At 29.4% G+C, this 23,054-nt stretch overlaps 1 protein-coding gene across 1 annotated transcript; it reads right to left on the minus strand.

The window, feature by feature from the left end:
- Window positions 1-3,087: 3,087 nt before the first annotated feature.
- On the minus strand, window positions 3,088-23,054 carry LOC107455633 (N-acylneuraminate-9-phosphatase). The gene is made up of 3 exons (XM_016073267.4): window positions 22,867-23,054; window positions 6,444-6,868; window positions 3,088-3,643 (listed from the first exon to the last, which is right to left on the minus strand). The coding sequence occupies exons 1-3, from the start codon at window positions 22,963-22,965 to the stop codon at window positions 3,361-3,363; spliced, it is 807 nt and encodes a 268-aa protein (XP_015928753.1). The 5' UTR covers window positions 22,966-23,054; the 3' UTR covers window positions 3,088-3,360.

Here is a 23,054-nt window from a genome sequence, read left to right on the forward strand (position 1 = left end):
CCCACTCTTGTATTTAGCTTATATACTATCAAAAAAGTTATTTGTTGAGCGTTCTGTTTTACTTAATTATATTTTATATGTTATGCTAGGTTATCTAAATTATGAATGTGATCGTGATAGTATAAGCAAACTAAGTCACCAAATTATTATTTCTAAGATCATCTGAAACCACATGTTTATTTGTTTATAGTTTACCTTTAGTATACCTTTTGAAACATGTTTTTATGAAACTAAATAATTTAAATTCAATGGTAATTGAACTAAAAAGAAAACAAGTTTTGCGCTAAATTTGAAAATCAATCGAGAAATGGAGCTAATTCATTGAGGATAAGCATAAAAAAACACCAATATTTTTTATTGACGCCGATAATAAATTCAGTAAATAACTAATTGAAGTAAAACAATAAGCTATGAACTAAAAGGCGAAATTTATAGAGAAGTGTCATTTAGTTTGTTTAAGAGTGCGTAAGAAATCAGCAAACTCTTATTGAAGAAAAGATGCTTAGTTAAAATTGGTAATGCAAATAAAAAATAGGCTATGAAATAAAAAAATCTAATGGTGAAAATGCACTAATTCGCTACGTGGTACTGCGAAAAATCCCCATACTTTTAATGACATCATTGGTGCTTAATTTCGGTAATGGACACTACTGACATCAGGATAATTGGTGCAGTTTTATAGGAACCAAGTATACTCTAATATAGATACAACGAATTTTAGTTTAAATTGGGGCCAATTAGAACTGCACCAATACTGTACATTTTTATGATAGATTTCTAACTGCTCTCGGAAATATAAGTGTTGGAGAAGGTATCCTGACTGTGATAAACTTTAAATATCTAACCAGGCATAATACTGTTGCCTTAAACAACAGTACCCGGCATAATACCCGGACTCCCGGCATAATACTGTTAGACCTTATTTTGATGGGATGAACTACTAAAAGTATGTTGTACTTAATCTAATAACGTAAAGCCACCAAGATGGGTAGCAAATAATAATAAATTTAAAAAAAATCATTCAGCCAATGTAACTCGATTACTTGTTTTAGGATTTGTCTGAAAATCTTGTGCACGGTTCTGTAGTGTTGCTCAGTACTGATTGTTGCCTCCCCCCCCCCATACAAGGAACGGGTATTAAGCTAGTTCTAATATAAATATGCTCGTTAAATTTTGAAATTTGAGTTACTTTTTATTTCTAAAATTAAAGCTAAGTAGTAAGTAATTTCAAATTTGAAATTTAAATTTATTTCAATATTGTGATTTATTTACAGTTCATATGTTTTTCTTATATTGTCATTGGATACATCTATTATATAAAAAGTTTCAGAGCTTTTCATGCATTTTAGATTTCGAAAACTTAAAAATAATTCTTTCCCTAAGAATGATCCTTATAATATTACATTGGCAAAATTTCAATTAATACTATAAAAAAAAGAACTTGGAATTAAAATTCTAAATTTATCATTTTATTAGTACCATTAATTCCATGGCCTTAATTTTCCTAGATCTATTTCACTTAGACATAGTTTGTTTTGGATGTCGACAGAAATATTCTCCCTTTAAGCTATTAAATCATATCAAAATAGCAGGCGTCCCTGAATGGATAAATTAAGCCGGACGTAGACCAGCGAAAAACATTTGGCGAAAAGAGAAGCACTAAATTTAGCTTTTCTCTTGTTCAGTTAAAAAAATTCAAAGATATTCACGGCGAGCTATTTTTAATGTGCACGTGTTTCTTGAAAGAGATGTTTTTCATCGAATGCAAACGAAGTATAATTCTAATTTTACAATTGTTTTCTCAATAGGAGTTTCTTTTTTAAAAGTAATTGCAGAACTGAAACAAAAGAGATATTCTGAATAAGTATCAAATGAGTTTTGAATGCCAAAATATCACGATTTCAAAACCTTTACAATTTATGTATAAATTGTTTCTAAACTCAAAATATTTATAAATAGGAAGAAAGCAAATAAATATTTTTTCCGCTTTCACAGTTTTCAAATCGTTGATATTCAAAACTTAATTTTGTATTAATTTCAGTAAAACGAGACATTAAATGCAAGACATTGATTTACATCAAAAAATAACATCATAAATGTAACCGATAAAATAACAAGAAACCAAAAAAAAGATAAAAATAACCAAAAAATAACAAGACCATAAATATAATCGATAAATAACTTTTTTATTGTATCTCAATGACTCTATTAAAATATTTAGTTTTGTGTAAAGCGCTCTAATCAATTTTGTTAAGTAGATTTTGCCATTTTCAAAAGACAATCCTGAAATATATTATGTATTTTTTAGAAACATTAAATGCAAATTTGAAAAATGCATATAAAGCGCTCAAATGGGCTCTGTTGCGATGAATTTACTACTTTCAAAAGACAACCCTGAAATATATCATACATTATGCAAAAACACAGCAAAAATCTCCATTGTGCACGCATAATGAGAAAAATATATAAATCTATGTTTTAATTATTTAAAAAAATCAAACTTCAAATATTATATATATATATATATACATACATACATACATATATATATATATATATATATATATATATATATATATATATATATATATATATATATATATATATATATATATATATATATATATATATATATATATATATATATATATATATATATATATATATATATATATATATATATATAAACAGGGGTTCAAAAACAGATAGAAAAAATATATTCGATTTCAATATAAATAATCCCTAGAAACTGAAGCGATAAGATATTACTTGATAAAAAACTTCATTATCTTTTAAAACTTACAAGCTGGAAACAAAAGTCGACAAGATTCAAGAGCTCAAAAATGGGCTCATATTTTTAAGTGCTTGAAACATAATTGTTCTTGTTTCCAACTTGTATATTTTTTTAACAGAATAAAGTTTTTTTTAATATCAATTAATAATAAAGTCTTTTTTTGAATATCTTGATGGACTGCAGTAAAAATGCACAATGCAACAATAGAGCAAATGTGCAAAAGTGCAAGCAAAGCAAAAGTGTTCCCAGTAAATCTCTTCATTTTAATCTACCGAATAAGTAATGAACAAAAATAAATAATTCGATTTATTGTAAATGAAGTAAAGTTTTGTACAAAAGTAATACATCTAAATAAAGCTCTTTTGTGCGCGTAACTTTTTCAAGTTCTTACTCAAAAAGAACAAACATCTAATGCGTCCATGCATATAAACAACTAATCAATAAAATATGCAAGCAAATATTGTTGCATTTAACAATATAATTCTTTGAAAATGCATCCCTCTCTATAACTGAGTTCTTCTTTTTGATACAATTGCCTCAATCACACAGTAAAATCGTAGAACTTATTAGTTCACCCTCCCAGTATGTGTTTCATCTCTCATACTATGGTAAAGACCCACAGATCTATCCTGGCAAAGAAATGAAAATCCTTTCCTTTCGGGTAATAAATCCATTATATCCGTGACATTCGAAACCTGGAAATCCGGCTTCGGACAACCCTCTCGGTCCGGCAATCCCTCATCACTTATCCAAACTGTGGCAGCACAATTAGCACGAATTCCTCCTTTGATATCAGTGTTCAAATTATCACCCACCATAACGCATTCAAGAGATGAAGAGTCCAGTATTCTAAAATGTAAAAGAAAAAAGTTATCGGTAATTATAAAAGATAGAAAGATCTGCATGCTTGCATATAAACATCGTTTCCAACTCCGATTAAAGTTTTCTTTAAAAAAAAAAAAAAGAAAAAAAGAAGCAATTAAAGTTAACTTGAATCTCGATATCTTTGAGCTACGGTGGCTCAGGGATTCGAGCATTCGTCTCCCGATAAGATGCATCAGGTTGGAAAGCCAGTGGTGGCTGGTAGATACGAATCCTGTTCCCGGCTCGCATGGACCACTGTGCTAACGTTAAATATTCTCAGTGGTAGATGGATCATGGATTAGAATCCTCATACCGTCAGGCTAATCATAAAAGGTTTTCGTGATTTTTCCTCTCATGTAACAAAAATGCCGGTTAGTTCCATCAGAAAGTAATTTCTCCTAATACTTGATCTAAGAAGATCCCTTGTTTTCTGGGTTGGGTTAAAAAATTCCTAGATTACGGAGTTGAATATTGATAGTCGTAAGCTCAGAATTCAGTCGGTTGCTCAAAGTCAACCGGCAAAACCCCACTGTTGCTGCAATACGTACCAATGTTGCTGCAATAAAATAAAATCAAAATATCGCGAATCTTTGGTACCAAAAAGAAATTGTCCCCATTTAGAAATTGCTTCCCTCTTACTTGGCGAAACGTTTAATGATAAAAACCATTAAACAAATCTGTTGGTTAGTGAAATTTACAGAATGTGTAAATGACAAATTGAATCTATATCTATGTTAAAGGGATCTATATCTATGTTAATTGAATCTATATCTATGTTATTGATGTTGTTAAACGGGGAATATGTTAAACCATAATTCTGGGATTAGACCTGAATGGTATTAGACAACGTGAACTCTTGAGTCAGTCTGCATTTTATATGAACTTTTCTAAAGATATACATTAGTTAACATTTAGACCATAATGCCAAAGGCCTGTTTATCTTCAACATGATAAGACTTATAGTAGAAACAAACTTCAATGATACTTCTGATAGAGATTCACTGCATGCAAAATGCAGTAATTTCTTTATTTAAAATATTTTAAAGTTTTGCATAGCTTAAAATTGTTATCTTAACTGCTTTAAAAATTTTCGTTATTTGAAAATTTTATCTTAACCAATTTTAAAGTTTTTTTGTTAATTAAAATCCTTATATATTTGAGAGTTTTTAGTTTTTTAGAATTGATATCTTAACTTACACATTTTCGTTATTTAAATAGTTATTTTAACCTGGTTTAAAATGTTTCGTTATTTTAAATCGCTACTTTAAACAATTAAAAAAAAATTTGTACTTAAACATTTTATGCATCTTTTATTGTTATGAAATTTTTTCTCTAAAATATACCTATTCCTCATAAAAAAATAATGGCTTTTGACAAACGCATATTGATTATTGCCTTTAACATTAAGTTCTGAAGAATGAATAAATTTACTGTAGGCAAAATGTAATTCTATGTGTCAATAATATTGATATAGGACAAGCACTGATAATAACGCTTTCAGTGAGAAATAATGGTATTTATCAAATATGTCAGACATACACATAAATTACTATGAGAATACTGTCATTGTTGATATTCATTAAATTCGATATTTACTTACAGTAACATTTACACTGTTATAATTTTAGAAAATCCTATAAAATGCTTCCTCTTACAGAAATAAATTTTATAAAAAAAATACCATTTTGGTGTATCTGACAGCCATTGCAAGTTTTTTTAAAAAATAGTTTTGTTATATTCACACATTATTTTAAAAAATTCACCCGGTTTAGTCAATAGTTTTTACACATAATATTATATAATATGCTACAGTTCTCTTACAATAATGGCCTTAATATAAAAATTATATAGGCTGCGACAGACGTAAACTGATGTAATTCAAATTGTACACTTTAAAAAGTTTTAAGGTAGCCACAGTACCATGAAAATTCGCTTCAACCTTAATACGGGACCAAGTTTAACCCTATTACCGTGCAAAGTGAACCACTTGGAACTTGAACACATGGTACAATACAGTTCAACTTAAACGAAGACATTGTTCAATGCTACATTATATTAAGATTTTAGCAACTTTGCACGATTTTATGTTTAAAGTCACACTTATGGTTCAGCGCTTATCTAGCCAAACACAAACATAGGATTCAATGTTGAAGTAATTTGTCTGAGGATAATATCAAAAAAAACATTAGTAGATCATATTTGTTTTGAATGATTTTTTTCTTTGAATAACGTATATCCTATATAGTTTGGTCGCAAAAAGGCAGGTTCCGAAGTGGACTGATCGTAAAGACACCACTGTTGCAGTGGACCACCGAAGTAGATCATCACTGGCTGTGGTTAGTAAGCTGGTGGGTGAGCCCCTAGATCTGCGCACGCAGAGACCGAGAGAGCACGGTATCGATCCTAGTTAAATTGTTGTACCGTAAAGTGCTCGACTTCGTACGCAGATCGTCGGACTACCAAAGCGGAGGAGCCATCCCCTCTACAGAGAGACAAAATTGTGATGGCATGTATTCGGATTTTCCTCGGGAATGTTTCCCAAACCGTCGCCAATAGCCTATTGGGCAGCTCTATTTCGACGCAAATAAAATATATACCTACCACAAAAAGGGGATAGATTCTTCTGTTATTGTGGGTGTATTTTGCAGGACCATGACACAAACAATACATGTTTCAAAAAACCAAAATTGATAAATGAGATTGTACTAATCATACACAAAATAAAAATGCAATTTTTTTTATATTTATTTCGTTATTTATGTAAGTGCCTGGCTATGAATATTACCTGAAAGCGTCTTCGAAAATGGCAACACCTGGTTTGGAATGTTTCACATCTCCACTCACCACAATAGCATCAAAAAATATAGAACCGTTAACTTTTCTAATCTTTTCCCATTGACTTGAAGATGGACCGTTTGTAATTAATCCTAATTTGTAATGTTTTCTCAGTTCAACAAGCATGTTCTGCAAAGCCAGGTCAAATTTCAAGTGGATTGTCCTGGATTCTTTCCACATAGAATAAGCAATCGATGCCTTGGTCGAAAGTCCTGGTCCCAAAGCTTGCTTCCATAATAGTACCCTCCAAGCATCAACATCACCATCTTCATTATTGGGATCGTGAGGTTGTTCACGAATTAGGTTATAAAACTTATCAACGACTTCACGAGCTGTTGAACGGCGTATTCCACAATTCTGAAGGTATTGTGAAACCTACAACCATAGAAAAATATTTTATTAATAAATATATCTTTTTTTATTTTTTTCAGTAAAAAAATATTTAAATATTATTTATTACTCATAGTTATTCTAAAGCTTTTTTTTTCTATATACAAATTAAAAACTCGTAGGCACCGGTGTCTTGTAAGTTACGCTATACGTTATATTTTCTTTTGCTGTGTAAAAACTATTAGACTTAGAAACTTACAATTACGAAGGTATGTAGGAAAATGTGCAAGAAATTGGATGGAATTAATTTTCAAAAAAATTTCTAATTTTTTTCCTTTCTTTTTTGTCTTGAATATTGACGATTTACCCATTGTTATACCAAATTTTATTTTTATCACTCGAGATCTTAATTTATAATAAAATAGTTCTTGATGATGTAAGAAATAATAAAAAGTGATAGATTAGCTGTTGCTATATATAAACTGTAACATTTATATTAAAATTTAAAAAATTGGAAAAAGAAAATGAAATATGTAAGAAAGATTAAACTTATGCTGTACTATTTGAACTGTTCGAAGTCTCGCTATCGAGTAAAAATGCTTCCCACTCTTTTCTTTGTACTATTTAGGTATCCTACTAGTTTCGACAACAAATTTTTTAATAATTAAAATGAGATTTTAAGAAAGCTAGTTTATCTGCTTTATTATGTGTAAAAACTTATAAAACTAGCAAACAAAAATTATCATTATCATTATTCTCTTTTTCTCTGGCCACTTTTAGGTAAAAATAAGGCTTTTTTTGCATATACGCTAACAATTTAAGAAAGTTTCTATTATCTAAAACAATAAAACATTTGAGGACTTTATTTAGAAAGCTATCAACTATGTTTTGAACTATTATCTTAAAAGCAAGTACATATACTACTGAGTTAGGAATCAATGTATTTAAAAAAGCAAATTGTTATAAATTTCCGCATATGCGTTTGCGAAAAAACATGCAGGAAAATGAGATTCTACTTTTTTCTTTTAGGTTGTAGTTTAAAACATGTATGCTACAATCATAAACACTCATGAAAAATTGTAGACGATTATTTTAAAAACATGTGATATCGTATTTAAGGTGGTGTGAAATGTGAAAAAATCTGATTTTATGATAAACGCATTTTAAGATTTAAATCATTAGTCTATCACTGTTATCACCTTTCACAAAAGCTGCTATAACTTTGAAAATCATTAGAGTACAAACAAAAGTAAGGTATTTTTAGAAGGTTAAGAGTACAGGAATTCTAAATTTATTATAAACTAAATTTCAAAAATGTTGTCCAAAATAATGTTTTTGCACGAGTCAGAAACCTCAAGTCACACAATCTGTATTCCTTAGTGTTTTTTTTCAAGCACAGATGATCATTTTGTGTTGCTGTTGTTGTTCTCGTCGACCATTAAGACAGAGGGGGTGCTATTGCTCTTGTTTTTCAGAAGCTCCATCTATAGTCAAGAATAGCCAATATTGCCACACCCATTTATTGGGCTGACACATTCATTCACAGATCGTAATTTTGATCTGAACCAGAGGACTATACATCTCGAATTCAGCACCCCCAGAGGTTTAGATTTTTTTAAAAATGGAAACATGGAGGACTTTGCGACCCGACAGATTTAACGTGAACCAGTTGCCATTTATTACACGGGGAGTCCTTGGTAGGATGGATTCAAACTCCCATTTTCACAAACGTTAGTCCAGCGCCCTGTCAACCATGCTATTCCAATCCTGATTATTTTTTTTAAACATAATCGTTAATTTTGTTACGACGAAATGTTCTTAATATAGAACAAAAACAATTGAATATTTTTTTTTACAAATTGTTCTTTGTTTTAGTAAATACTTGCTCAAGCGCCGGCCTGGTGGCCGAGCGGTTAGCGTGCCTGACTGCGAAGCCATAGGCTGCGGGTTCGAATCCCGCTCTGGGCATGGATGTTTCTCTCTCTCTTTGTGCTGTCCTCTGTTGTGTGTGTGTATGATGTGTGAATGTGGCCCACCCTATAAACGGGTTTGTGGCAGTGTGGCGTGGGCAATGTTGCTCGCCTCCGTGACTTTGGTTCACAGGTGCCCACTGGGTAACGCGAAATGAGCAACAATTCTGGCATAGTATAGCAAAGATTCAAATTCAGTGCCTGCCATTGGAAAAAAATTACTTGCTCAAGCGGTTTTGGGATCATAAGAGCGTCAAACAGACAAGCCCATCCACACAAACTCTCCCTTTTATTATTTTGGATCTCCATTGTTTCTTAAACAAAAATTGCAACTTTGTCCTCCATTTCTAACAATGAGAATTTTCAGAAAAAGTGTTATTTTTCGAGAAAAAATTATTACGATGGAATATTAAGATAAAAATTATGAAGTTTAGTTCTTAAAGAAGTGTAAATAAAAATTGTTATAAAGGCTGAAACTAAGAATTTGGCACGATTTCGCTTCATAGAAATTATGAACATTATTTCGCCTCCTTTGGTCTGTTACTGTATTATAATCCCAATATAGTTTCGATTATTCAATTAAAATACATGAATCAATAAAAAAATTAAAAAAATAGTGCGTGGAGTCCCTCCGCGCGGAAGAAGTTAAACTTCGTAACCTGCGACGTCAATTGTAGAAGAATCAGCAGTCGTAGAAGGATCACTAGTTCTATTCAACGACTCTTTTTTCTGCTCCGCTCCCTTCCGTGCTCTCTAATAACGGTAATATTGTGCATTTTTCCCTCGTGGACCTCTTGAACCAGTAGAAGTGCTTGTGGTTACCTCATAGTCTCGCCATGGAAAATGTATTTGTATTAATAATGTATGTGAATGCGTCATAATGTAATTTCAAAAGAGGAAACCTAACAATCAATTGATATTCACAAGAGACGTACCTCGACATGACCTTAAATCCGTCGCATTGTCCGTCGGATTGTTTTCACTCATTTTCTACAATTGTTATCCACTAAATTTGAAAATAAAAAATTCTATCCAATTGGGTATACTATAGCCTACGTCACAGATCGTGTTATTCCTACTAAATTTAACTAGTAAACAGCATTTTTTGCGAACCTGATTTCTAGCAACAAGTAAAAGCATCAAACGAAGTGTCTTGTTATAAGTCGCTACTCGCCAGGTTGGAATTGTATTAGTCTAGTTCCTTTGGAAATAATTTATATTGTTGTTTTACCGAAGTTTATGAATTTAGTAAGCATATTTAAAACTCAGTTTATTAATTAAACTAAAAGGTAAATGTTATTCCTAGTAAGTGGAAGTAGTTTGCTTTTTTCATATTATACCCAATTAAATTGTATGCGTATCAAATCAAACTAAAAAAAATATTTATAGAAAAACAATACTTTTATGACTTTTATGCTAGTGAGAACCAAATCAATATGGAAATGAATGAGGGAAAACTGGATCCTACCACGTCCAATAAAAATGTAGCGTTAAACGTTTAACGCAACCTTGTTGGAAGTCGCATAAGAAGTATAACTTCAATAATACTTTGGTAGTGAATTTTTTTCCTCAAAGTTCTATTTCTTAAAAGTACTTTATAGTTCCTTTCTTAAACGTAGTATATATGAAGTTGTTCTAAATTACAGCGAAGTTTAAAAGCGAAATATTAATATTATTATTTCTCCCATTGCTTTGGTAAATATGGTTGCTATGCAAATACTTATGAATAAATATTTCAATTAAGGCTTGTGCTTACCGTAATAAACTAAATTCATACTCTTTAGACGAGAAAGACGCTCAGTTTGAATTATTAACTGAAAAAGTATCTAATTAGTTTTCACAATAAAAAAAAATATCTAAATGGAACTTTAGTATTTTTACTTTATATAGTAGATTTTTTAATAGTAGATGCTGTTTGGAGTGACACAAATAAGTTAAATGTTGATGGTTCCGGTATTTAGGACTCATATGGGTACACATTACAAGGATATCCTCATTATATTTCAAACAAATATTTTTTGTAAGGATGGATTAGGGAGCTTTTAGAAATCAAAGAGTACTTTGTATCTCATTCATTTCAAGAAGCATCTTTTCCGGATGATTTGAATAATTTCAAGAAATCTTAGAAAAATCTTTTATACATATTAGAAGATATTGTTGAAAAATTTACACTATGAAAAGGGGTTTTACAAAATTGAGCAAAAACGAGTAAAAATAACTCCGAAGCAAATAATAGTAGAATAAGCCCGTGTATTCAAAATTGAAACATCATATACTCGTTTTTGAGCAAAATACATTTGGCCGAAGAATTAGGTGAGAGAGAAATGGTTGGATTGGTTGGTTCTAATGTCACTTGCCGCACGAGCAAGCCTGCTTGGTGAAACCGAGCAAATTTAAGGCTGAGAGTGTGCGTTTCTTGTTTTTCAGTAGCGCCATCTATGGCCAAGGATTCGACTTCTGCCTCATCATACGTTTCACCCATTTATAAGGCGGACCCATTCATACATCCATTCATTCATCCACAGATCGTAATTTTGACCTGAATCAGAGAACGATCGATCTCCAATCCAGTACCCCCAGAGGTATTGATTCGCTATAGGAACATGGAGAACTTTTGCGACTAGCCAGATTTAACGCGCATCTGTCACTTTACTTCACGGGGAGTCTTCGGCCAGCGGGGTTCGAACCCACGATCTCTCGGACATGGGCACAGCTATTAGTTTATAGCAGGATTCGACCCAAGGACAGCCGAGTTGGTAGTGGGACGCTCTAACCATCATAAATGTGCACCGCTGTTCCTGACGACTGATGAGGCTTTATAAAGTGACCACCTCAATAACTAACCACGACAAACTTATTTTGAATATCAATGGTACAAAGGGTTGCTGTTTGAAAAATAGTGTCTCAATAGCTTAATCTTGAGATTGGTAATTTTAATTTCAATTTTCGCTTATTTCGCTATATCTTAAAAATGTTAGTGCCAATGCTATATATGTCATGATGTGTCACCGCTGCTCCTGCTATATGAGCTCTCCTTGGACTGGGGTGTACAACTATGGTGGTTAAGATATCCTAATACGAATCTGGAGATCTTTGATTCTCCAGATATGCATGAATGACAATGCATACAAAATTACTGAAAATACCCATTTAACTACAGAGATGGACCACTTAATGTCAATATCCATAATCTAGTCTTTTTCATCTGGAAAATGCTTTCAACATTTAAGTTAATAGAATGTCGTATCAAAATTCACTCTTTAAATGCATTCAAGAAACTTGAGACGTTTTTCAGAAGGAAAAGAAAGCTAGTTTTGTTAATTATATGTCAATTTCATTTATTTAATCATAGTTTAACCCTTTGACACAGAAATCTTTAAAGGATATTTTTATATTTTTTTTATTATTTTATATTATTTTAAGTCAAAATAAGAGAAAAATATTACATTTAAAATTTTAATAATTTATAATTATGATATACCGCATGAAACACAGCATAAAACACCGGTTTCTTTTCTGCGTTAACAATAAAATATTCCGAACAATAATTTTTCAAATTTGCACTTATTCACTGTTATTTATATTTTAAAGAAACAGTTATTCATCATTGAAATTTCTTTGATTTACAAAATAAATTATTGATAAATTTTAGTATAAAATTACTAAATATTTTTTTCAAACTACTTTTTTTGCATTTTCCTTTTAGAATAAATATAATTCCGCTAATCCGACAGGTTTTTTGTAACTATTAGACAGTTTTTTTATAATTAAAAATACCAAAATATATTTTTACTTGTATTTATAGCATCAAAAATATATAAGGGACACTGTGCTATCTGTGCTTAAGGGTTAAATTGTTTACCTTTTATATAAAAAAACTAAAGTAGATGAAATGACGTACTGAGAGGTTTCAATATTTCTGCAGGAGGTTTTGAATTTTTTATACTCTTATTATGATTATTTTCATAATAAAATATACTTAATTAAGAAACAATTATTATTAGATCTAGTATTAATCGATGTATAATTTTAAGTAATAAATACAAAACATGAGGAATTTATTTACAAATTTATTTAAAAACTTTGCGTGGGGTTATACTTTTTTCGAGCTCTATTGTCGGTAATCTTTCTTCATAAATCATTTCAAACTTAAAAAATAGGTATAGTTTCAATTAGAGTGAATAATCCACTTTTTCAATTTTTTTTTCTCAATTCATTTTAAATTCAAAACTACGGCAAGCAAATTTTTATCTCATTCCCTTGACCTACACCTGAACTGTTTTGTTGAATTATTATTATAAGAGTGGGATTATTATTTTTATTTTAATATTATTTTTTAAAGTTTGAATTTGCTTATTATTGAAATAGAATTGATGGCAAGACAAATGCATTTTTAGTAATTTCTTAATAAAGATTTAAAATATATCAAAATCTGCATAATTATGCATCATAAACTAAGATTGCAAATAAACATGTATATCAGGAAATGACATTTACCGCAGTAAAGATGGCAGTTTAACCTTTAGGAACTTGTTTAACTTTCAACCTATTTCCGCCTTTTATTCCTGTGATTTTCAATGACACCCATCTTGTTTCTTGCAAATAAGTCAAAGCTAAACATATGTAATTTTTCTTTGTTTTGCCTTACAACAAATACATCGTATGTTTTTTCTTCTTCATTTTTTTTGTACATAATGAGCTTTTAAAACAATAATATACATCTAAATAGCACTTATTTACTGCCAATTAGTAAAAATGTAATTTTAACTAAGAAAAATTATACTATAAATTACCGGAATATTAAATTTTCTATGTTTCTGGATCTATCAGAACAACAAAAGCTGGGTAATTTCTACCAAAGCGCTTTTGTAATGATTTCAGTAAAATTAACAATAAAATGGTGAATATAGATAATTTGTATGATTATGTTATGAATAAAACAGAGTGCATGAAATCAAAACCTATTTTTAAAAATCTTGAAAAATAAAAATCCATTTTATAAAGCTGTTTGCCATGCCTTTTATTTAACTTTTTTTTAGTTCTTAAAACATGCATGTTTATTGTCTCCATATGCTCATTGGAAGTGAAAATCAATATTAAGTGCACCTTGAGAATTAAAAGTATGATCAAAACTATCAGAATATGGTAAGACTTATCGTGTTTCTGGCTCAATGGGTACACCAAAAAAATCTCTGTAATATTTATTGAAGCTCTTTGGAAAAGACTTTTTGTAAAATTAACAATAAAATATGGTTTTAGAAAATGTGATATTATTTGATAAATGTGGTAAAATTTGGTAATTTCATCATGGTACCTTAGAGCATTGCATGAAAGCCATTTATTCAGTTAAATTTTCTTTTCAACTCTGTAATTTTCACTAAATGTGCGTTACAAAGAAATGTAATTTTGAATGTCATGTAAACCGTTACCATACCGTATGAGACTATATCATATGATAGCATATGGACGGAAATATTACCAAATTAATGGTTTAAATACCGCATATTTTAATTATTTTAGCAGAATTATGTTCTTTTTTTCTTTCTGATATAATTAGTCAATTTTACAGGGATACTTTATTTTTATCATCGTGCTGTTTAATTATATTTTTATCTCACATCACGCTACACCGTCACTTCGTGTACATCGAAATTTAATTAAAGTAACAAAATCAATTTCTCCATTTTTAAACAGAATACTCAATTTTTTTTCGTTAATAACTCCAGAACTAAGGAAAAGTAAAAAATATATATTCACATATCCTTATGCTACAAATTGCGTGTTTATTGCAAAAATTATTGAGATTGGCGAATGATACTTCGGGTAATTTTTACTTTATTTATTATATATTTTTCGGGTAATTTAATTTTCGGGTCGAACTACATAAGGCATTTTCTAAGAATATCTCTCCTAAAGGAGTAAACTTTATTAGTAATGAGTGGCTAGATTAGATGCTAATATTATTCTGTGGTTTTTCGCATGTTAAACATCAAATGATGGAAGTTAAAATTTGGTTCATCTGTTAAATAATATCAACAGCTAGGACTAAAGAATAAGAGCTAGGACTAGGACTACATAATAAAAAAATAATAAAATTGATGGTTCGAAAAAAAGGAGCAATCTTTATTCTTCGGTACATACACCGAAGAGCCGTTACATTATGACCACCCTCCATCTATAACAATAGGCTCGCCCTGGAACAATGCTTCCATGGGGCACATTAGGACCCATAATCTTCATAGAACAATCCCTGACGTCTGTAAGCTACTTGAACATAGTTGCAGACCAGGTTCACCCATTCATGGCAACAGTTTTTCCTGCGTGGGATGGTGTTTACCAACAGGATAATGCACCATGTCATAAGGGTCGAATCGTCGTGGAACATTCCAGTGACTTTCAAGTCATGTCTTGGCCCCCAAATTTACCTGAATAGAGCATTTGTGGTCCTATTTGGAAAACCAAATTCGTACTGCCACGCTACCCCCTCGCAATGTGAGGGAATTGTACCAGTTGGTGAGATCTTGGTTCCATATACCTCAGACTACCTATCAGCACCTTGTGGAACCAATGCCACGGCGGGTGCCAGCAGTTCTGAGGGCTAAAGGCGGTCCTACATGTTATTAGCAGGGTGGTCATAAAGTAATGACTCTTCGGTGTAGAAACATTTTCAGATAGAGGTGGTGTATTATTATGCGTAATAAATCCGCTGGAGTTATCATTGCAAGTTGAGGTAAAACACGATTCTACAGTAAAGAAACGATTGCGCGTGCAAGACTGTGGATTTGCTTTCAAGGTTAAATTTTAATCTTGCGCAACTTATCATCAGGAGTGTTTACTGAGAATTGGATCATCAGGATGGGGGATGGTGTTTTCCCACAAACTGCTTATGAAATCTAAAAAGAATATATATATTTCTGTCATGATGAAATTCGATTACTATTTTGTTCAAAATAGTTTGATTAACATAATTGCTTTAAAAAGTACTTTTTTTATGCAAAGAATTGTATCTTTATGTTTTCTTTGTTGGGGTGCAATTTCTGAATTCGAATATTAATATAGGGTTCGATATATTGATAGATTTTCTGCATATTTTGTAATTATTGAAATTTAATTTTATTTGTTTAGGAAATTTATGGCAGCAGTTCGCTTATTGAATAAATTGAAGAGAGCATAATAATATGTATATATTTTTAACAACATAATTAAATCAATAAAAAATTATTTTCAAATAAAAATGATAAAGTAAAAAAAAAAACATTTCTTTTTAAATTTAAGAATCTGTATACAATTTGTTTAATTTTTATTTAATTTGCAATTAATAATGTGCTAAATTATTTTGCTGTTAACAATTTACAAAAATCGACATAAATAAATAGATGAAAAAATTTTTTCACAAATAAAATACAAAGTCGAAAAAATATGTTTTCTTCTAGAAATTAAAAATCCTCATGTAATTTAATTTATTTTAATTCGATTTGTAATTAATAATGTGTTAAAATGAGTCACTATGAAAAATTTACAAATATCGACTTAGTAAATCGTTAAAGAATGATTTTTAAATATATATATGTATAAAGCTAAAGACAAAATAAAATATTTTTTGATAATCTTTGTATTTGATAAGCAATAAGAAACAAAATTTCTTTTTATTTCACAACTGAAATAATCAAGGATTAGAAAATAAAAATTAAACATCTAATGACGTATAATAAAACTTATGACGATGAGTTACTATCTAATCAATGCACTAAGGCGAAAGTTCTGGAAATGAGAAATCGCTGATAAGAATAGAAGATAATAGATTCTTACAGCTTAAATAAAAGGCGTGTTTTTCGAATTAAAAAACGTCACTTAGTTTTGTTTTCGTATATATTAAGTTCGATTGCGTCAACCTATAGATCTTGAACGATTGCAAAAACTAAACGAAAATTTTCAAACTTGTCAGTTTGCATTAATTAAGAAAAGCATCATTCAAGAAAGTCAATATTTCATAAATAAGGAAGTTATTCGGAAGAAAATGACTTTTTTCAGGAAAAAACAACTTGCAGATTGATGGGCAAACTTATTCACTCTTCAAGTTAAGCATTTTTTTCTCATGAAAAAAAAGAACTTTAACATGTTAATGGGGTAAAAGGCTGTAAAAATATCAAAAATTTAACTTCTTATAAATGCCTTTTTAAATATGCAAACAAATAAAATAAATTTAAACAAATAAAAAAAACTCATTTTATGTCAGTCACAGTTACCAAAAAGTAGCGCACATTGGGTTGTTTCTGAAACAGTTGTGTTGAGCAGGAATAGGTCTGTTTGATGTAGCAAAAAAAGAAATATTAATTTAAAGAAGAGTGCAACATGCTGCTTATATCATTGTATTCCACAATTTGTGTTTAAAATAGTGCCCCTGCAAGCGAAATATCTTTTATTTACTATCTGAAAACTTAACTTTCATCCACACACATCAAATAACCTTTCTTATAATGATTTTATTTATGATTTTGAAAGGTTTCATAAGTATTGCGAAGCTATATATATATATATATATATATATATATATATATATATGAAAATATTTACCCCGACCTGCCCCAATTGAGGGCATACGGGTAAATGTTTATTAAAAATCAAGTAAAAAAACTTTAAAGAACATAAAATACAAAAAATGCATAAAATACATAAGATACAAAAGTCAAATGGCAACAGCTTGTAAACTTTGCGGGCGAACAATACTCTTGAGCAAAATTAGTTATCTCAATTAGTCAGAATATTAAAGGCACAAAATATAAAAACTAATCATAGGGCAAATTGCCTATTAAGGAAACAATCGAGTTACAAATAGTAAAATCATCAAATTAGTGTTTAAATAGTAAAAGTGGATTAAAATGGTGTGAATGACGAGGACAGTTCAAATCCTACCTAAAAACACCATGAGATTTAAAAAAAAAAAATTTTTTTTTTCTTTAAAGTCACTAAAAGTCCAGTTTTAAGGATAGTCATCCCGGCTAAAAATCAAAATCGCCGAACCAGAGTCTCCAGTGATGAGGTAATTAAAGCGAGAGAATTGGAGTTGACTCAGGGGATATGGATACGCTGATCCGTACGGTAGTTGGACGGCCAGAGTTAGTAAAAATTTACAGTGGGTTTAATGTATCTTCCAAAGTTGTTTTGATAATGTCTTTGATGATTGATCTGCAGGTCAGGTTAGAGTAAATCTGGTGTTCTGTTTTGTTGTGAAAATTGTTGCCTCGTCGTGTTTGAAATTTCGGACATTGAAAAATTAGGTGATGGATGTCTTGTTGTGAGTTGCAATAAGTACATGTTGAAGATTTCCCGAAAAATCTTGCTTGGTGTGTGCCAAACACGCCGTGGCCGGTTAAGAACTGATTAATAAAAAAGTCTGCCTTTATTCTTGTAGTTTTTGGATCCTTAAAAAATTTGTAAGTCTGCCGTCCTTTTGTACTGTTGGTCCAGTCCAATTTCCACTGAGCCATAATATGGTTATTGATTATAGATTTGATCTGGGTGGGGGTCAGCCAGGTAGTATTTTCTATGGTGTCAAGTCTGATGGCTTCTTTGGCTAGTTGGTCCGCCTCCTCATTGCCGGCATGTCCCGCGTGTGCTTTAATCCAATTTAGTGAGATACTTTGTCTCCAAGCATGTTTTATGTCATGAACAATCGTATTTTTATGTGTGGGGTCAGCCAGATATATATATATATATATATATATATATATATATATATATATATATATATATATATATATATATATATATATATATATATATATATATATATATATAGATGAGAAAATACTTTCGCAAATTGTATTAAATCAGTACTTTATAATTTCTACAAATTATAAAAGTTTAATTTAATATATTTTTACTAGAAATATTAATGCATGTTATTAATAATAATTATGTATGTTATTAATATTAATTGTCCAACTGATAGCTATTAAATTTGAATTGAAATTTTTCTAACATATCATTCGTTATAACGCTATACGAATTATTTCTTTTTGCATTCACATACAAGAGAAAAAAAGAACACCAAGGAAAAATTCCAAGAATTATTTATGGGAATGACTTCAGCTGCAATTGTCAAATAAAAGAAATTTATAATGTCAAATACTTGAGCGCAAAAAATTAAGTTATTAATGTATGCTTCAGAGATGATGTAGCTTTTTATTTCCTCTTTAGTGTATGTTTGTACGATATGTATTAGTACATACCATTGTGAAAGTCAGAATTGTGAAATGATTAAATATCTTGAGGAGAAATATATAATATAATAACGTTTTAAATAGCTTTAGAGTATTTTAATTATGACCTTGCATTTATTAATATTATTTCATCAAGGTACAGTCTCTATAGTTTTCTAGCTCTTCCTTGTCTTTTTTAAAATTTATTTCTAATAAAAACTTGTTTTTCAAAAAATTCAAATAATTTTTTTAAAATTTTTTTAGGAATAATATGTAGGCTATTTTTTTATTTATATGAAGCTATTATATATTATTAAGCATGCATTTGCAAATAAAAAAAATGCCGATAAACTTATTAGAAAATATGAAATAAATAATTAAAAAAAACAGAGGGAAGGTTAAGCTTTTTTTGAAAATTATCTGAAAGCAAGGTTTTTTACAATAATATTTGAACACTGAAGAAAAAAGGTATCATCAAAACTACCAGAATATTGTAAAATTTACCGTGTTTATGACTTTAAGGGAAGACCAATAACAGCTCGGTGATTGTTACCGAAGCGCTTTGGTAAGGCTTTCGGTAAAATTAACCATAAAATATAACTTTATAAAGTGAGATAAATTTTGGTAAATGTAAAAAAATTTAATAATTTTATCATGATACCTTGGAGTATGGCATAAAAAATCATTTATTCGTTAAAATTCACTTTCTGTTACGTATTTTTTACTAAATGTGAGGTAATAGGAACTAAAGTTTTGAAAACCAGAAATTCCGGTTAACCGTTACAGTATGAATTAAAAAATACAAAAGGAATGGCTCAAATGCCTTACATTTTAGTTTAATTAACCAAAATTTGATTTTCCCTTCACCAGTTTCATTAACATACTGTGCGGTAATTTTAAAAGAAATTATTTTATCCGTGAAAGAGTAATATTTGGATGTAGCATTTATTTAGACATATTGATAAATAATTCAATGAATGTGAATAGTTTTTTAGTTGTCCAGCATACTGTTGAGATACATTTAGAACTAGGGGTCAGCCGTTTCTTGTTTGCTATCACTTGCTAACTCCCGAAATATTTGTCGCAGTTTTTTTTTCGGGTTGCTTTGCGATCCGTGCAAGTGCACTAAATACTAAAATATGGCAGTCTATTATTCTAGTTTAATAAGCATTTTGTTAGAACATAGTCCAAACTGTCTGGAAGTTCGACTGCTAATTGTTGAAACAAAAGATTACAAACTTGTTCATAAGTAACAGAAATAAGTAATTCACACAATAGTTATCACGATTGAAACAATAGATGAAAACAAAGAACAACTTTAATATTTGCAGAAATAAGAAACTAACAATATTTAAAATAATTAAAACAGAAGATTAATAGTAATAAGTAACTTCCGCAATCGTTACACTGATCAATCAATATTTATCTTTTATGTGAAAAAATATTTAACTTATCAAGTAAAATAATAAAATTCTATTTGTCTTCGTTTTTTAAAATGAATTTTAATTAAGAAAACTTATTTAATAATAATTTTTTTTTTCAAAATGTAATATTTTCACATAAATTAATATTTATTCTTTCCAGATAAGTACTTTACAGGAATATGGAATTTCTTCTAGATAACAGTATAATACAAGTAAACAATCTTATTGCCTACTTAGGAATTGTCGTGTTTTAAACAAATACGTTCTTAAATGTCACTCTGTCGAAAAAATTCGAAACTTTGACTTTATTAGAACCTCAAAATCCTTCATATGAAATTTTAAATTTTTAAAATCATTCATTTTGCTTGAATGTCACAAATTAGAAATTATGGCACATTTGTTTAACTTGTATCACAGGAGAACTTTCACTGTACCTTATATGCTATTTGTTCATTCCAAAATAAATAAACAATAAAAGAATATCTCCGATAAATAATTAATAAATAATTACATTAGAGATCATACACTGAAAGATCATGCAATAAAAAAACATTAGAGATCATGCACTGAGAAAAAAAAGTACGGCCAAAACTACCAGATATGGTAAAATGACAATCTTGTCTCTGGCTCTGTGGGAACAAGATAAAACTCGGAAATTTTAACAAAGCGCTTTGGTAAATTTCACAATAAAATATAATTTGATAATATGTGTTAAAATTTGGTAAATGTTGTGAAATTTGGTATTTTTATCATGATAGCTTAGAGCAGCGTTTGCTGAACCCTAAATGAGCGCCATTCTTTTGATGGAACCGCCTGACTTAATGAACAAATTTCATTAGTAATTGTGGCCATATTAATTAATTTATGACTGTTAGATACTTTAAAAATGATTTAAATTTCATTAATTAATTCAATTATTAATTAAGGTTGTTGTCGTAGGCCATTAAGGTAAGGGGTGCTATTGTTCTTGTTTTCTAGGTTATTAATTAATTAATTAATAATTAATTAAATTATTTGAAATTAAATTATTATTTTAAATTATTAATAAAATTATTTAAAATTATATTATTATTTTCAATTATTAATTAAATTACTTAAAATTAAATTATTATTGTTAATTAATTATTAATTAAATTATTAAAATTAAATTATTAATTAATTATTGATTAAATCATTAAATTTAAATTACTGTTATTGATTAAGAATTAATTAAAATATTTTGTGAAAGAATGAAGTATGAAAATTTTTTATCATATCGTTCTTTTAATATTAGTGATAATATTAGTAATAAAATGGGATTTTATGATAAACAGTTGAATTGATAGGTCAGGAGCGATATTTAATCAAGTTAATATGGTTTCTATTAAAGTAAAAAGGAAAAAGGAAGAAAATAAACTTTGAGAAGCGTTATCAGCGAAACATATTTCTTCACGTTCGAATTCGGTTATTTTTATTCGAAGCGAAATGCTACTAAATTTTCTCGAAAATGCATATTTTTCATTAATTGTTAATTTATTGTTATTACAAAAAATATTGTTTTGAAATTCATTTCTTCACAAGCATTTCAGTAAAATAATTTAATAAAAATAAGGTTAATATTCAATAAATAATGAATTATTTATTGAGTATAAATTTATAAATAGGTTCCGAAAACCTATCTGGTAAGAAAAATTTCTCTCGGAAACCCTTTTACCATTCTACGGTACCCTAGGGTTTTACGTAACACAATTTGGGACCCGCTGCCTTAGAGCACTGCATAAAAAACATTTTTTTTTTAAAATTCACTTTTCAGTTTTGTAATTTTTACTAAATGTGTGGTAATAAGAACTATAATTTTGAAAACCAGAATTTGCTGCAAATCACTGCCATATGAACGGAAAAATTAACAAATCAATGGTTTAAACACCTCATATTTTGGTTTCGTTAACCAGAATTATATATATTTTTTAATCTTATAAATGTCATCATTATACAGTTCGGTAATTTTGCCAGAATTTTTTTCTCGTTGTGGAGATAATATTATCATGAAAGATAAGATTTACCAGATTGCTTTGCTTCTTTAGGAGATTTCTTTTATTTATTTATCATATAAATAACTTGTTTTAAAGTAGAATTTCTTTACTGTATTTTATATAGATGTTAAATGAGTTTTTTGCGTTTAGGACATTTCTTTTGATTATTGTTAGCAAAAATTATACTTTGAAAGAAACTAAGATAAAATTGAAAATTATTTAATTAATTAAAAATTATAAACCAAGTAAAAACAATTTTATCGGAAATATCATACATTTCAAGCATTCATAAATATAATTAAATATTAAAAAATAAGAAAGCTCATTTTTTAAGCTCAAAAGAGTCCATGGGTCCTCTTAAACTGAAATAAGTTTTAAAAATGAGCGAATTTATGAATATTAAATAAAAGTAAATGAATACATAGGCAGTCATACCTGTTGGCAAGCTAAGCGATCTGCACCTTTCGTATTTATTAAAGTGTTATCTAAATCGAAAAGAATGGTAGTAACATTTTGAAACTTGTTTAGACCCATTTTTTTTTGACCCGTAACCACGCTAATTGAAAACGGTTTTAAGTCTGACGGTTGAATTATCACGCAGTCGCAGATCTCAACTAAATTTC

The sequence above is a fragment of the Parasteatoda tepidariorum genome, chromosome 7 (genome assembly GCF_982258835.1).
Source record: "Parasteatoda tepidariorum strain Cologne lab strain chromosome 7, Ptep-v5.0, whole genome shotgun sequence".
Lineage (NCBI taxonomy): Eukaryota > Metazoa > Arthropoda > Arachnida > Araneae > Theridiidae > Parasteatoda > Parasteatoda tepidariorum.

Bases quoted from the DNA above. Each gene is read 5' to 3' on its own strand.
- LOC107455633 (XM_016073267.4), bottom strand. From the start codon at position 22,965: ATGGGTCTAAACAAGTTTCAAAATGTTACTACCATTCTTTTCGATTTA. The intron at 6,869-22,866 runs GTATGACTGCCT...CTATGGTTGTAG, and splicing joins ATCGCTTAGCTTGCCAACAG to GTTTCACAATACCTTCAGAA. The intron at 3,644-6,443 runs GTAATATTCATA...TTTACATTTTAG, and splicing joins ATTTTCGAAGACGCTTTCAG to AATACTGGACTCTTCATCTC.